General features: G+C 41.8%; 1 protein-coding gene across 1 annotated transcript; it reads right to left on the reverse strand.

Annotated features, from left to right (window-relative positions):
• Positions 1 to 289: 289 nt before the first annotated feature.
• nphp1 (nephronophthisis 1) lies at positions 290 to 15,206 on the reverse strand. The gene is made up of 20 exons (XM_083774534.1): positions 15,098 to 15,206; positions 14,458 to 14,516; positions 14,263 to 14,323; positions 13,712 to 13,845; positions 12,833 to 13,013; positions 12,057 to 12,158; positions 10,826 to 10,968; positions 9,791 to 9,830; positions 8,018 to 8,105; positions 7,487 to 7,581; positions 7,246 to 7,374; positions 6,797 to 6,871; positions 6,288 to 6,398; positions 6,116 to 6,198; positions 5,201 to 5,277; positions 4,652 to 4,745; positions 4,122 to 4,234; positions 2,331 to 2,404; positions 1,734 to 1,778; positions 290 to 1,137 (listed from the first exon to the last, which is right to left on the reverse strand). Exons 1-20 carry the CDS (start codon positions 15,164 to 15,166, stop codon positions 859 to 861), a joined length of 2,052 nt encoding a protein of 683 aa, XP_083630660.1. The 5' UTR covers positions 15,167 to 15,206; the 3' UTR covers positions 290 to 858.
• Positions 15,207 to 16,797: the final 1,591 nt, after the last annotated feature.

The raw sequence follows: 16,797 nt of genomic DNA on the forward strand, positions 1-16,797 counted from the left end.
ACTCAGGAGATAGCCTCTGTCCGGACAGTGGAGAGCTATCGCCTCGCCTGTGTAAAATGATATTATTGTGTAAAATTCCCTGCACATGGAGGAATAAAGCTACAAACTTAAGGAAGCTGCCCTGTGTTGTGTCCTTCCTTGCCCTGGGTAGTGACTAGTACTAGTCGCCAGTCGGTCACACTGCCATCAACAATTCTTTACCGAGTTGAGCTTTCATACCAGTAACCATTTCCCTACACATTCTGAGCATGTGTAGCATTTTTAACAAGGTTTACATCTGGTGTATCGTATTTGGAGGGGGAAAAAATACCTTTTTCACAGCAGCCATTTTGGCAGGTAAATGTTGCTGTAGTTAATAACATTAATTGTGTTTGTGTGTTAAGCATCATGAAGTTAACTGTACAGGAGATGTCCATGCTGTGCCACAGTAGCACCTAAATTAAACATGACATCGTGTCTTTACCTTCAGCTGCGCTTACCAAAATTACTGCTATGAAAAGTGCCACAGCGGAGATAAAACATAGTTCAATATTCACAGAATTCTACACAGTCAAAGGTCGGTAGATACAGAAATCTCGAAAGAGCCAAAATAGCAGCTACATACTGTAGTACGATTCTCAGTGTTAATAACATCCATTTGCTAACTCAGTATACAAATGTAACCATTTGTACAAGATGGTACAAATGTACAAGATTTTACTGTGTACAGTACATTCACCTGGTTGTATGGACCTCTGGATAGTTGAGAACCTCCAATATCAAATATCTAGAACGTTGACTAAAAAGTAAAATTATATACACAAAAAGGTGCCACTACTTTTAAACCACCCTACAGTATGCCATTTATTCCCCCAATTGTTACCGTGCCACCCGCAAAAGGTCATAGGTCAGCTCTGCAATGTCAAAAGCATGGTGACAATGCTCGGGGTCAATGACGAGCTGCAGGCTTCCCGATTGGCCAGTGGTGTGCTGGGCGTCTTTGAGTGCACTCACGGTGCCGTAGGCGACTCGTGCACGCTGCTCCTCGCAAGGCGGGTCCGCCCACCGTTGTTGTGGCAACGAGGGAGTGTGCAGGAGGTAGTAGACTGATGAGAGGTAGACGTTAGTGAACTCTTGCTTTAGATGGGCCAGGTCTCTCTGCGGAACGAGGAACATGAACAGCAACAGAACATATTTAATCAAACAACATAATGTATGCAGAGAGGAATGTCAATAATGCACACGGAAACCTGCATGTTCTGCTCGCACACACACACACACACACACACACACACACACACGCGTAAATGCTTGGGGTCGATGCATTAACTTGTGACTCATATCCCCTTACACTAACCATAACTGTAAAGTTAGAACTTATAAGACACACTGAATGCACAAATGACTTGGCAAATACACACATACACAATTTGGCAGGTGTACACGAACACAAGCATAACAAACAAAAGTATGTCATTAGAATTGAATGTGAACATCCTAATCGCTGTAAACAATATTATGTCAAATCTGGAGGCTAACAGAGTTACTTTCTTTATTGTGTACTTTAAGCACCATCTATAGGTTAAAATGAATATTGCACATGCACACTGCACATACTGTAGGTCTTAACAGGCACACACACACACACACACACACACACACACACACACACACACACACACACACACACACACACACACACACACACACACACACACACACACACACACACACACACACACACACCATCTCACCCTCTGAGCTCTGCTCATGTTGCTCTCAGCATCCAACCAGGCACTCTGAAGAGAATAAAACTGTCAGAAAGTCCCTTAGTAGTAGACTGTCCATACCAGTGAGGTAGCCAGACATTCATTCAGTAGCAGCAATACAATACACAACATCTGGATACATCTATAATAAAGTGGCCCAGTGGTAACATACAGTTAGCCATTAGGCAGCGTTTGGTTCACTTAACTAAATAAATAAATATGTAATTAAAGTTTCCCCTGAAATGAAATAATAAATCAAAATGAAACGCTGTTGCCTTAAATAAGCCATGTTAATTGAGTGAAATGCTATATTATCTCTTGATAGAACTATAATATAATACAAATTGGTCTTAATAACATCTAACCATGTGATATCACAGTTAACAGGATGGTAGTTTGCTCTGCTGGTGATCGTGGTGTGATGAAATCATAGGCACGCCATCAATGTGGTCCCTTTCTTCTTTTTTTTGTTCTTTTTTAAAGCAAGCAACTTTTATTTTACAGCGTTAGTAAAATAAGTTAACCATTAACCATAATCAACCATCACCATAAGAAAAGTAGGAAAAGATTGATTCCACTGACCCTGAGGGCATCCAGCAGATCTGTTTGTTCCAGCAGCACAGGGAAGGTAGCCAGGATAGGACTACACATTAGCTCTACAGAGAGAGAGAGAGAGAGAGAGGGGGGGGGGGAGACAAACTTTCTTCAGAAAATAATCCCTGAAAGCTTTGTGCATCTGTTCCTTAGTCCCTCAATGTCTGGGTGCATGTGTAATTGTGTATGTACAGTTAATCTGTGAGCTGGATGCAATCCTACCTGGAGGGGAGAGAACAGATGGTGGAGGTGAACGGAACACTGTCCCCTCCCCTCCCAGTGAGCTGTGGCGTCCCACAAGGAAGCATACTAGGGTCTTTACTGTTCCTAATATATGTTAACGACATGACTTCAGCTTGTGACTGCAACTTGTTCCTGTTCGCAGATGACTCAGCACTGCTGGTCTCGGACAGGAACAAACTGCAGGTTGAAAAGACCCTCAGCTCTGAACTCGGTAGAATCTGCACCTGGCTCGCTGATAACAAACTATCCTTACACCTGGGAAAAACTGAATCCATCCTCTTCGGATCAAATAGTAATCTCAGCAAGGCAGATGGCTTCTTGGTTAGAGTGGGTGACAATATTATCACACGAAAAGATCAAATTACCTACCTAGGTTCCATCCTGGAGGCCAATCTTTCCGGTGATAAGATGGCCACCAACGTAATCAAAAAAGTCAATCAAAGAACAAGATTCCTTTACAGGATCTCCTCACTGGTCAGCAAAAACACCTTGAAGACCTTAACAGGAGCCCTCGTACAAGGTTTCTTTGACTATGCATCCACCTCTTGGTACCACAGCACCTCAAAGGCCCTTAAAACAAGGCTCCAGACCTCCCAAAACAAACTGGTCAGGCTCCTACTTGGCCTCACCCCCCGAACCCACCTCACCCCTGCCCACTTTGACAGGCTGGGATGGCTTAGGGTCGACGACAGAGTACAGCATCTTGCAATGGGTCTGGTCCACAAGATTCGCTACACCACCAAGATACCCATGTACCTGTCTAAATACTTCCTTAGTGTAAACGAAGTCCACACCCACAACACCAGAGGGAGTACAACAAACCATGTACAACCCAGATTCGGCACAAACAAGGGACTAAATTATTTTCGCTCCTATGCCACCAAAATGTGGAACGCCCTACCAACAGTCATTAAGACATGTGAATCCCTTGACTCCTTCAAAACCGCTCTCAAAGGGCACCTACGGATGGCTGCAATTCGAAACTGGCCTCTGTAAAATCTGAATCCCCCCCCCCCACCCCATTTCCCCTCACTGTATATGTATCTTTTCCCTTTTTGCTTCCTATATGATGAATTCCTGTTCTGTTCTTTAGCTACATAGAAGTGTCTATTTGTATGTCTCTAAATGTCTTGATGAATTGAACAATGTGGACCCTGTTGTAAACAAGTGTAATGCTTAATTGGGTCGTCCACTCACAGTTAACAGTCTTTGTATTGAGTTTGTGCTTAAAATGTACTGTAAATTCTACAAACTGTTAATAAATATTTCAATCAATCAATCAATCAAATCTCTCAAGAACAGATTCTGAATCTGAGCTAAGGAAACAAACAGCAGAGGGCGCTGTTTTTCCTTCTTTCTTTGCCGACGTTCCCAGATTGATGTACAGTAAATGCGTCCAGTTTCTGTGCTGTGTGTGCGTGTGACGTGTGTGTGCGTGCATGCGTGTGTCTGTGTGTGTTTGTGTGTGTGCACGTGCGTGTGTGTGTGTGTGTGTGTGTGTGTGTGTGTGTGTGTGTGTGTGTGTGTGTGTGTTACCAGCATCTTGCATGGTTGGTCTGTCCATCAGCAGAGCGTCAGCTAGAATTTGTCTGTGCAGAGCCAGCAGGTGGACAGAACTCAGACAGAACAACAGCGTGTCTGGAAGGACACTGGCAGAGAATACACAGCATTAAAATACATTCTCAGGACGGGATACCAATTTAATCCAATCAAGAGAGAGAACTCGACGTACAGGATACACGGTAACCAAGTCAAACTGGAAGTGATGACAAACATTAGCAGACAAAATTGGTACACTGATAGAACATTGCTGATAAATGGGTTCTCTCTCTTGATCGGATGAAGTTTGAGTCTCACCTGAAAATGTATTTTCCGTTTACTACTAAACAACTGTAGAGACAGGAAGATATGCATTACTGAATAAACACTTTTTTCTTTCTAGCAATATCAGAATATAATGCTTTAACCTTATAACAAAATACTGAGCTAATCAACAAATACAACTTGTTGCGTGAGGACATAAGTATCACCTAAATATTTGTTCATTATCTTTGTGGTCCATTCACCTGAGCTGAGTTCTGGTGCGGCTGTTGGCTGACTTAAACTTCAAAATGACTTTTGGTTCTCTCCTGGACTGTAGCATCTGATGGAACACAGTGTCTTCAGAAGAGAGGATAGACGGCATGTCATATCAAGGTTCGAGGTGGTCATTATGGTTAGGTCTTGTGTACATGTACGATAAATGTTTGCTCGGCTCCTCATATGATGTAGGATTGTAGGTCATTGTTATACTGTATGTTGTATACATTACAGTGTCATACATACTCTGTATTTAACTTGAAATTATACTACTTACTTTATACCCCATTGCCCTACAAACAAGCCCATTTAAAAACACAAGCATTATTTTAATAAAAACGAACCTGGGGGTGCAACGTTCAAACCCTAAACCAACATCTCTTACTTTGCAACACCTTGGTTCACTCTAGATTATGTCATTTTGATCTTAGATTTCGGTTATGGCCTTTGTAAGTCCTGGAGAGTTTAATTATGGGACAGTTATGGGGGATACAATCAGACATCTGTGAGAACAAATACAATTTATATCTTCTTACTTTCCCTTGATGCAGTGTATTCCATTGCTACATCTCTCTCATAGGGAGTTCCTCCATTCACTGGCAGCTCATAAGTCCTGAAATCCGTCCACACACACGCACACAAAGTATGAAACAGTACACATATAGCCTACATGGAGGGAGAATATATTATTACAATACTCTAACACCCACATTTTCTGTACGCATTGAGCACAATGAGTACAGCTTTGTGCACGGTTCGGTTCAGTTGGCCAAGTCAAAGGCTGTGACATATGCAGGGTATGCGGAAGTGCTCTATAGCCCTATGTGCTTTGTGGCCGTGATACATCACTGACTTTACTACTGCGTATTCAACCCAGCTGTGTGGGTCTTCGACTACTGCGGTCTGCGGGGCTGTGGCAGGGGGCGGGATCAAGGTGTCTGTGAGTGGGGTGACAGGGCTGGCTTTGCCAGCTCACAGGCGCACCTGCAGCAGATTGTGTCAATTAAATGAAGGACAGCTGCTGTGTATATAAGGAAGCTAATGTGCTTGTGTTCTCTGTTGCAGTGAGAGGCTGGGTCCAGACAGAGCCACACAATACTCCACATTCCTGGCTGTTATAATTGGATGTTTAATGTCACACGGTGACTGTTTAGTTCATGTTATAGGATTCACATTGAGGACACTGACTTGTTACACTTTAGTTTTGGCTCCTGTTAATGACGGAGATAGTTTGTTTGATGACCAATTCCCTGGCTTAAGAGGAATAAACTGCGGTGAGATCCATAATAACGCGGCACCCCGCCCTTAAAACAACAACACGGAACAACAAGCAATCTACCCAGCACCAAAAAAACACGGTCAGTGGCCAAAGAGAAATCACTGTCTGCCTTCGTTCAAAAGGTATGGTTTGCATCAGTGTTTGTATGAACTCTCTTTCTTTTTCTGTATACCTAGCAGTTATTGGAGCTCCAGTGTCATCAGTCAGTTTGAGGAAGGCCCAACCACAGCTTAGTTCTCCTCTCTCTCCTGTAGACTGGACGCACGCACACACACACTAAAATAGCAGCCTAAAAAAAGGATTGTGAGTTGTGTTCAGCTTTACATAAAGAGACATATTCTTACGTTTCGTATGAAGGTAACTCCCAGTTCTAAGAGAATGCCTAGGTCAGGTGAATCAGAACTGCAGCGTAGAAAACATTCTCCGTCCAGCAGGGTTGGCAGGAGACCTGCCATCTTTAGTAAACACACATACAGTCATAATTATCACGTCATGTTCCAAGTTTCTGGTTTATATTCTTAGCATTTACTCCAGAGATAACAATCAGTATATCAGCAATGAAACCAATGGTGACAAAATATAATTAGCCATATCACTGCAGAAATGTAAATCTATATGATCACTATGTTACGGAAATGTTTTAAAATCTTTTCAAAATTGATTTATTTATTTATATGTTAAAACTGTTAAATCTTTACAATAATAACATGCCCAATATAGCTCTACCAGTATACCAACTCACTATAATACAAAAAGTCTTCCTCTTCTTTTTGGCGGCCCTGGCCACTATTTCGAAAACTTGTAAAATAAGGGTTTGTTTGCATGCTCCAACAGTACAGTACGCACTACATACCCGTGGAGAGAAGGTCCAGTTCTTGGGGTTCTTGTCATTATAGGTTGCCCTCACTGTGTGAATGTTACTCAATACCTGTCAGACACAGTGCATACAGTAGTCATCTTTGGTAGCATCAGCTACCATCACTTGGTGCAGTCTTTTGCTGAATACATTATTGTCTAAAGAAAGTCCATACATTTTTCAAATTATGTACAGTATAGTCAATCTACATAATTTTAAAGAAGTATGACTTTCATTTCAAAGACCAATTATAGCATTGCCAAAAGCTACATTAAACAAACCAGATGAAAAACCTTTCATTCCAATTCAAAGTTAAACTACCCTACATACTTTTCCCTCACATAATAAGCCATTGAACATGGAAAGACTTGCCATACAAGATTCTTATCTTCTACATCGAATCTCTTGACGGTCGAGCCAGAGGGCTAGACAAGGTTAACCATTACCTGAGTTCCGTCGAAGGCACAGAGACGGATGTGCCTGCTAAGGACTTGAATCCCAACTCCTGGGGTAGGAATCATCCTGCAGCCCCACAGGCTGAAGCAAATACTGGTCTTCAGTGACCGAGAACGAACCTGGAGAGGAAAGGAAAGGACGCGAGACAAATATCATGCACTTGTAAATAACATAGCCGATCTCAAAAAGGTTTTTGCCTATAATGACGTGCTAAAAAGCAAGTGGTCTTACCCTGCCAGTGTCTGTGTCCAGGAAGAGGTCTTTGAAGGAAAGCTGTGATTGGCTGAGCTCAGGCTGAATGTAATGACTTCCTCTGTAGGTTTTCCCTAGACAATGAAATAGAATAGTCAGTATACTATTAATACTATAGTCAGTATACTATTAAATGGTAAATGGTGCATTTATATAGATTATGCATTTCATTCACACATTCATACACCGATGGCGGAGGAAACCATACAAGGCACCTGCTCATCGGGAGCAATTAGGGGTTCAGATTCTTGCTCAAGGACACTTCGACACAAACTCATGGGGAGCCCGGGATCGAACTGGGAACCTTCCGGTTCCCAACCGGCAACTCTAGCCCTGAGCCACTGCCGCCCCTGCCGCCCCATATTTGTAGTAGTGGTAGTCTTCAAACCTGCACGTAGAGCCTACTACATGCCTTTTTCAGGATTGTAATAATCTGTGGGTGAGGTGAACACAAGTATCATGAATGGGTCCATGTGTCTGCAGACGTGTACAGTGCAAGCATGTGCTGACCTTCATCCACCAGTAGCTTATTGAGGGTTGATGGTCTGAATCCTGACGGGATGGCCCCCATGGCAGAGAGGACATCAGTCGCATCGATCTGTCAAACAGACACACCCACTATATGACATTGACAACGTAACTCGCTGATTCCAGCAGATGATATGAAACATATTTAAGACCATCAAACATACAGTAACCAATCTAATCATAGTATGCTGCAACGAGAATAGATAGCCAATACTGTGCATGTAGTGCATAGACGTCCTGGTTTCCCGAAGGTGGCATGCCTATTTCCGGTTCAATTTACCATAGCTTCATTTGACTGGTGAGACAGCCATTTAAAAGGGCGCAAACATAATACTGTTTGCATCATTTGCAGACCCTTCATGATTTCTTTTCTGGGCTCAGCAAAAATGCTGCTACAATTCGATTATTAACTAACTTGAAGAAACGTCACCATATTACACCAATCCTAGCTTCTCCACATTGGCTGCAGATACGTTTCAGTATTTTAAGATTTCACTGGCGACTTTTAATGCCTTGCCAAGGCCAGGTTCCCAGTTCGATTTTAGATATGCTTGTCCCGTATGAGCCTGTGTGCCACCTCAGATCCTGCAGGGTTCTCATAGTTGGAACCAAAACTCGCCTTGTTACCTTGGGTGACACAGGGCTCATATCTGGAATTCCCTGCTTGAGGATGTAAAGCTTCATTCACACCAAAGAAGCTAGCTTCTGCTTTAGCTTCGTGGTCCCATGTTATCTCTATGCAGAGCAGCTTTTGCGTTTTGAAGCTTGGAATTAACAGCTTTTTTTTTGTTTTTGCGTTTTTTTTTCTCCCCAAAACTTAACTTTGAAGCAGCTTTTAAAAGCTGGATTCTGGCTTCAGCTTCTAGAAGCTGCTTCTAGCCAATCAGAGCACAGCATGGTTTGAGGAGGCGGAGTTGAGCTGATTTCACAAAACCATTTGCCTCTGTGAAAGCTGTCCACTGCGATTCTCCGAATTAAAAAATAAACTTTTTAAATATGGGCTGTATATGAAATATGAATGGATATTTGGCAAGACCATAGCATATTTATCGATAGAAATGAAAGTTTATATTAGAAACAAGTTGTCAAAGCGGTGAAAACAGGTTGTGTTCCGTGTTCCGTCGCAAGCCACGGTTTTCTGGGGAGTAGTGCTCCTGCATCCTGGTTCTCACCGCACCGAAGCTATGGACTACTGACCAGTCCAGAGCGCCATCCGTCGCTGACGCTGATTGTGGACTAAACAATCCGTTCGGTTATTTACAAACAAGTTTACCAAGATTATATTATTTATTCATCGATAAATAGGTTATGATGTAACTAAATATATAATTATTTCTCCTCTACATTCGCTATTTTACATTTTAGACTTTCAAATGCGCATCTGCTCAAACTGCCTGTGTTCTTTCACCGGGTGCACCTTTCTCGTCTCAAAGCCAGTCCAGGCAGCTTGAGTGACAGGTACCTTGTACACGCCCACTTTCTCAAAATAAAGCTGCGTGGAAATGAGTTTTGCTTTTTTTTAATTTCCAGCTTTTTTTTATCTGAACGGGGCTTTAGGCTAGAAAAGTCAGTGTCATCTTTTAAATAATCTCTGAAAACATGCCTTCTCTTAGATAGATCTTTACTCCTTCATCCACATCTACTTCATTGCATACGTGTATGGCTCACTGTATTATATGTTCTATTGTTGTTTCTTATTTATAATTAAAGCTAATGTTATTATTATTATGCCGTTTTATTGTGCGCAGTCTTTACCTCAACGAGGGCCTTTCTGACAGTGGACCAGCTTGAAGACCTGAGGAAGCAACAGATTGATAGAAACACATTTTTTGTCTAACATGAACATGGTGAAAGTTAAGTGAAAATACTTTTTAGGCAAGTCTGATTTTATTTAGACAGGAAGGAGTTCTGATAAACTCATGTAAACATTTCTCAGACTTTCCGACATGTTTTAACTGACTTGGTATTCATGTGTTACATCATTGGTCACTTTACAATAATAATTCTCTAAGAGAATACACACGGAACTTTCAAGGCAACTTTATTTATAATAAACGTTGACATGTGAAACAGTGGAGAAGACGTATACTCTTTGGCGTTGTATCATTTTATATCAGGGGTGGGTAGCATTTATTTTCAGAGTTTTCCAGAGCATTTATTTCACTGACTTTGATATAAGTGAGTGAAGGGCCACACATTGAACAATTGAATTGAACCATTAACAAAACCATTAATATGACAGACTTTTACAATGTAGATTCTTTGAGGCTGTCATTTAGGTTTTTTTTAAGGACTTGGCGGGCCGGATTGAGATAGGGCCGTATGTTGCCCATGTGTGTATTAGATGGTACTTATTTAGAGGTCAGAAACGGGTTTGTCCGACAACATGAACAAAGGATAATTATGTGCTTGACATTCTATCCGCTTGGTCACCTAGTGATGTGCCCTGCAAACACTAATACTGACCATCATTTTTGGCAATACAATCCAAGTTGGGATGACTAAAAGGTTCTTTTGTATCTTTTGTATCATGGCCTGATGTACTCATCTAGGCCACGTTTTTGGCTGGGGACGGAAATGCTTTGGCCATGTCTTAATTTCCATTTTCCAGCCAGTTATAAAAACATGTATAAATATATAACCTGGGGGTCGCTACCCGATCAGGGGTTGAGAACCCCTGATCTAGGCAAGGTGCCCTTACTCTCCCTGCAAATATGTCCACTTTGCCCAGCAACACACCGAATGAGCTATTGAGCTTAGAAACATCAAGAGTTGAAAGCATAACATCACCTCTTTCTATCTTTGGCCTCGGTCAGCTCATCCCCATCCTCCTCTTCCTCGCCATCAACAGAGTCCTTCTCATTAGAGTCTTTATCATCATCGTTGTCATCAGTGCCGTCATTGTCATCTCCATCATCCACTCCATCACCACTCTGAAGAGTATTGTTAGTCGGTACCTCATTCACAATTGTCAACATGTATAGATCAGAGGTTAATAATAATAATACATAAAAAAAATTAATATAGTGCTTTTTAAGGTACCCAAAGTTGAAGTCGAAGTCAAAATAATAAAAACAGTTTTATTAGAAAAATAAACTAGATAAAAAAGTCAAAAAGGTTCAAAACTAGACACTAAGGTGGTCTTTAGACGAGAATGGTGTTCATAGGAAACGGCAAAATAAAGTATTGTTTGCTGGTGAAAACACAACAAAGTGAAACCACCTTCTAGAGTGGAAATCTTTGAGAACGCTGTTTCCTCAAGTCTCCTCAACTCATGTTTATTAATTCCTACAATGAACAAGCCTCCCTCCTAACAAGCGCCGCTCATCAGCGATGGTGAATGTAAAACCATGATGTAAATGAAATGCCTTGTGATAGGTGGCAGGCAGAAGCGTGTATGTAGCCTTATGTATTATAAAATATATAGCCATCCCGTGGTGCTGCCTGTCAGCCTGTCTGTCACCTCGATGCGTTAGTAGAAAGCAGGCAGCGAGCGACGGCCACAACCCTGTCGTGTTCTGGAAGCAAAACCCTGTTAAGGTTACGTGAAGGGGGGCTACCTGGTTCTTCTTCTTCTTGTACAGGTGGGTGACTGGTCTATTTTGCAGCCCGTTACCGCCACCTAGCGACATTATAGCGTTTTCATTAAGTGTGCGTCTCGTGTAAAGGGTCAATAAAATGAGAACGCAACGGGATGTTTTATCTGGAGATGGTCGCCGTCTAAAAGAGGCCTCAGGTAGACAAACAAAAAGTGGGGGGTGGGGAATTATGTAGGGAAAGCAAGTCTGAAAAGGTGGGTTTTTGGTGTGCTTTTGAACGTTTCGAAGGTGGGGGCAGCTCTGATGTGAGCTGGGAGTGAGTTCCACAGTGAGGGGCGCCCACTGCGATTCAATGTTGTTTGATTAATCAGGTATATGAGAAAGAGGAGGCTTATTCATTCAGACAGAATTGAGACAGGTGACAACTGACAACACAACTGCAGGGTATGTAGTGAGGATGGTTAGCAAGGTGCGTATTGTACCTTCAGGTAGGTTTTGGGGACCACTCCCCTGTTGCCTTTAGTGTCCAGTGCCAGCCACCATCCGTCTGTTGTTTTGTTAATGATCCTCAATACCTCACCCCTCTGAAAAAGCAGAGAAAATCTTACAATTTGGGGTTGTTTAACATCCTTAGGAAGATCTGGAGGACAAAATACATTCTCAACTAATACCAAAATACAAATCCAATGTAAAACAGGTGATGTATGGATCAAAATGTCCTGCCTCAGGAGAATACTAAACTAATCTGGTGGAGAGACAAATTCAATAATGTGGACCTGGAAAAGAACAAGGCAGGATCCCTTTGCCTTACAGATTCAAAACAGAAAATTAGACACACAGAAACCCTGCCACAAACATCAGCCTAAAATGGAATGTAGTAAAGTAAAAAGTGAAATCGGTCACTCCAGGAGGTGTCCACAAAGTGTTAGGAAGAGGCTCAACTGGGGAGGCGGAAATAACCCAACAATTGAGTGAAGTGGATAACATATGGCCTTTGCTCCTATAGTAGTAAGGGGCTTTAGCATGTAAGTAATGTTTCAATTTATGCACCCATAAAGCTGATTGACAAGCTCACAACATGTTGCATTGCGACATGTGCTTATCAATATGCTACTTTCTGCAAAGGTTTTCCCAGCATGCAGATGCTGGGCTAACCCTAGCCTATGTTGGAATATTTCCAATATTTCCTTTCTTCCCAAGAATACATTGTACTTGAAAGTAGTCAAACTAGCTGCCAATGGAATAGAATGTACTTCACCTTAACAGAAAGGTCTCCGTCCTGCTCTCCTTTGAAGTCACTGAGGACCGCGTAGACATGAGGGTCTGACTGAGAAAACGATTTGGCAACGCGCTTCAGCTTGTCAACTTCCTCATCGCTATCATCTTCGTCATCTTCGTCCTCCTCCTCCTCATCCTCACTTTCTTCCTTCTGGTCTTCACTGTGGATAGAATATGACCATGAGGGAAATGTATTAATTTAATAATGCCTTATATAGGTTGTTGTATGGTATCGTCACATATCACCTATAAAAAGGATTGCTCAATACAGACAGCCGATCAAGCAAGTGGATTCATGAATGTATATATATATAGACAATATTTATTAAAAAAACTGTATACCAAATTTCCCACTCCACACCCCCGGTTGCTGGACTAATACTCTATAGACCCGAGTTGACAGGCAGCACTGTACTTGGTGCTCTCTTTTTCTCCCCTCTATACCAAATCTGTAGATTATTTTTTGCCATTTATCCCAGAATAGAAATGCTAGGGCTCAAGTGGTTTAGAAATTCCTAAAAGCATTTGCCCCAATCATTATCAATAATTGTGGTTAATAATCATGATCAATAATCAATAATCAAAATATTAAGCAAAAATTCAAGAAAATACCCATAATCATATAGGAGATATGCTCCAAAAAAGATTTTGGATGGACAGACAGACAGGACAAACCTAAAACACAGGATCAGAGGAGAGAATTGAATGCTTAATGAAGCTAAAATAACAGATAATCTACAAGCTCACAACGCATCACGAGTCACAACATATTGTGAGCTTATACTGTAGATCTGCTATTTTCACCATGTGCCACCAATCACATCCATCATACAGTAAAGTATAAAGCAGTCTAACTGACCCTGCTGCAGAGCTTGGCCCTGGGGGCGATAGCTCCAGAGAGAGGGTGTTCAGCCTCCCCATGAGTGTCTGTAGTCGTCTTTCCTCTTCCCGTTTCCTCTGATCGTAGTTCCCTACAGGGGCAGGCTCATCAGTCTGGGCACAGCAACAGAGGGAGAAGGGAAGGTTTTCAGTAGTCGACCAGTAACTCCATGGCCAGTAGTCGACAAAGTAACTCAACCCCAGTACTCTAAATATTACTAAACTATATGAGTGAACGTTTGTCAGTCAAATTTGTACTTAGTTAAAGCACTGGAGTACTTGCTTTTATACTTAACTATTCAAGGGTACGTGCTTTTAAAAAGTATAAATTACTAATTCTTTTACATAGCTGTAATTGAAATTCCAACATTTTCCAATGCTATTCATTTTATAATGGAAGCTTGCAGTATAATGGAATTTCACAACAGAACGTTGTTATTTGAGTATAAAACAAATATATAGTTTGTTTGTATCTGAATCTGTTGCATTGTCAAATGCAAAACAGAAACAGAGTCAAATTGAATCACTAACTTTAGTCAGCCTCTTGAGTGTCCCCATTGCCTTCTCAGCTGAGCTCTGCATCTCTTGGCATCTGTTTGAAATCAGGTTTTCAGAACAAGTCCACTCCTCATTAAATAGTAAAAGCCTACGTGCTGTGCATGTGCAGGATCAGATTAAATGTATTTACAGTAGTGGGTCTCCATAGGGCTAAACTATAGTTTTTACCTTTTGTACGCCTCTTCTGGGTTCAACGTCTGATTCTGATCCTTCACAAGGCTGTCAACCTTTGAGGGGGAAACAGATAACAGGCTCTAAACGGAGACCGCCTGCATATATAATATCTTAACAGACAGTTTACAGTTATAAGTTAACTAACTAAAGTTTAGTTAGTTAAATTATGGATTGAAACTGGCCACAAGGATGCAATGGGTTTAGTTACTAAACCCATTGCATCCTTGTGATCAGTTTCAATACATAAACATGTTTAAAACCCATTGCATCCTTGTTGTTAGCCCTGGTCCAGTGCGTTAGCGAGTCTGTGAGAAACTCGCTATTAACGCACTGGACAAGGGCTACCTTGTGGTCTAAAGAATGTTGTGATGTCACTTGTCAGAAAACATGCTCCACCAAGGAACCGACACAAACACTAACACACTTCCCATTCAGCTTCGTGTGCGGTACTATGCAGAGGATAGTCGGAAACTCCAGTCAGTTTTCATCGTTTTCATCAATGCTGGCTATTAAAGTTGCCCTGCCTATGTGAGTTGCCCGCGTTATGTGAGTTCTTGCTGACGCGTTCAAACAGATCGGTCGTTTTATCCTTTGTTCCGCATTACATTTACGTATCTATCAGTGCATAACAAACCTTTATTTTTATGTCGTCAATCTCTCTCTGGATAAGCTGCAAAGGACCTTTTCTTCTTGTTGGTGCCATTAGTGAAGACTGGAGAGCAAAGCTGGGCTAGCTACATGTCATGTCACAGAAAGATTTGGTGCCTACGGCAACCATGGCAACCAGTGACGAATCGATGGGATACAACTTCCGGCGTGGCAACTTTTCCTTCAAAATAAAGGTCTAATTAACGTCCACACGCCGATCAGACCAGTGTACTTGTAGCTGTACGGTCGGTGTACTGTAACTGTACACATGAAATTGATGCGAGAAGCAGGTGGCTAATGTATTGCAGGAAGAGCGGACATATTGTGGCAACCTAATTGTTAAATTGGCTATTTTTATATTAATTGTAAAAACCTTATGTGAAATGTTCAAGCCAAGGCAAGCATGTTCAATGCGTGTATAGGCTACTTTATGTAGGGTACAATAGGCTTACTAATAGGACCAGATTATTCCAATACAGCCCACTGAGCCCAGACCGTGAAAGTATTTTGTTACCAGAAGATGGCAGCATGTAGCAAGCAACATATGTCTGGTAGGCAGGCATGTCGCGCGTAATTGTAGAACGCAGCTGGGCATTCACTGTGAAGAGTGCGGGCGCAGACGCCACAAAACAGTTTGCAATCAAACAGCCAGTCAATATACAGCGCATATGATAGACGCGCCGACCACGGCAACGACAGACAGGCTGACCACAGCTGTGTTGCAGATGCAGGTAGTACTGTAGCAAGCAACTCTGACATAGTATACAGTATTACTGCAGACAGCTATACCATTTGGATAGATGCACCAACGCAAAGCCAAGTAGCCAGGTGCCTATTGGGTAGCACCCGCAGTTTCATTAAAGAGGATATTTCCAGAGCACTTAAGATGCCAGTTATAGGTAAAGAAACGTTGAATAGGCCTTTAAGGCCTATGTATGCATATTTGGTTCCAAAATACCCCAGAGAATTACCTGCAGTAAAGTGAAGGCTCGTTTGAGAAATATTAAGAACAGACTGTAAGTTGCTCTTACTGGGGCTGGGCCCATTTAATATAATGCATTTGGATGGCAAAAATGGCAGATCTGCAAGTTCAGTGTCTTGAATGAGATGTGTTGTGAGTTTGCATATATATGCTATTTTCCAGCATAGGACCGTTGCACAGTGAAGTATAAACAAGGCTTTAGGATTTATAAGTCGTTTTTAGAATCCTCCTCCTCATATCCACGGATATGATATCCCAAGCCGTGCATATCTATTCCCACTATAGGCTGAGGAAGAAATGCCACTTGACAGTTTTCAAATCAGCCTCATGGTCAACAGGCCAAGTTGCGTCTCTCTCACACACACACACACACACACACACACACACACACACACACACACACACACACACACACACACACACACACACACACACAAATCCCCGAATCAAATCAGATTCGGGGATGACACCAGAGTGGTGCCCAAGAGAAGCCTTGGTGACCCCTCCAATGTATATTTTTATGACAAAATCATTATTTCTTATGATTTATTTTTATATGGGGCAGTCAATAAATGTTTATTCTCCCAAGAAACATCTCTGAGGTCTTCTTTTCTGAGTTCTGACACATATTTGGATATTTTTTTATTCAGAAAGATAAAATAGATTGTGTAATTTACATATAATAGGCTATAAATCACTGGTAT

The sequence above is a fragment of the Protomyctophum parallelum genome (genome assembly GCF_964188405.1).
Source record: "Protomyctophum parallelum genome assembly, chromosome: 10".
NCBI lineage: Eukaryota > Metazoa > Chordata > Actinopteri > Myctophiformes > Myctophidae > Protomyctophum > Protomyctophum parallelum.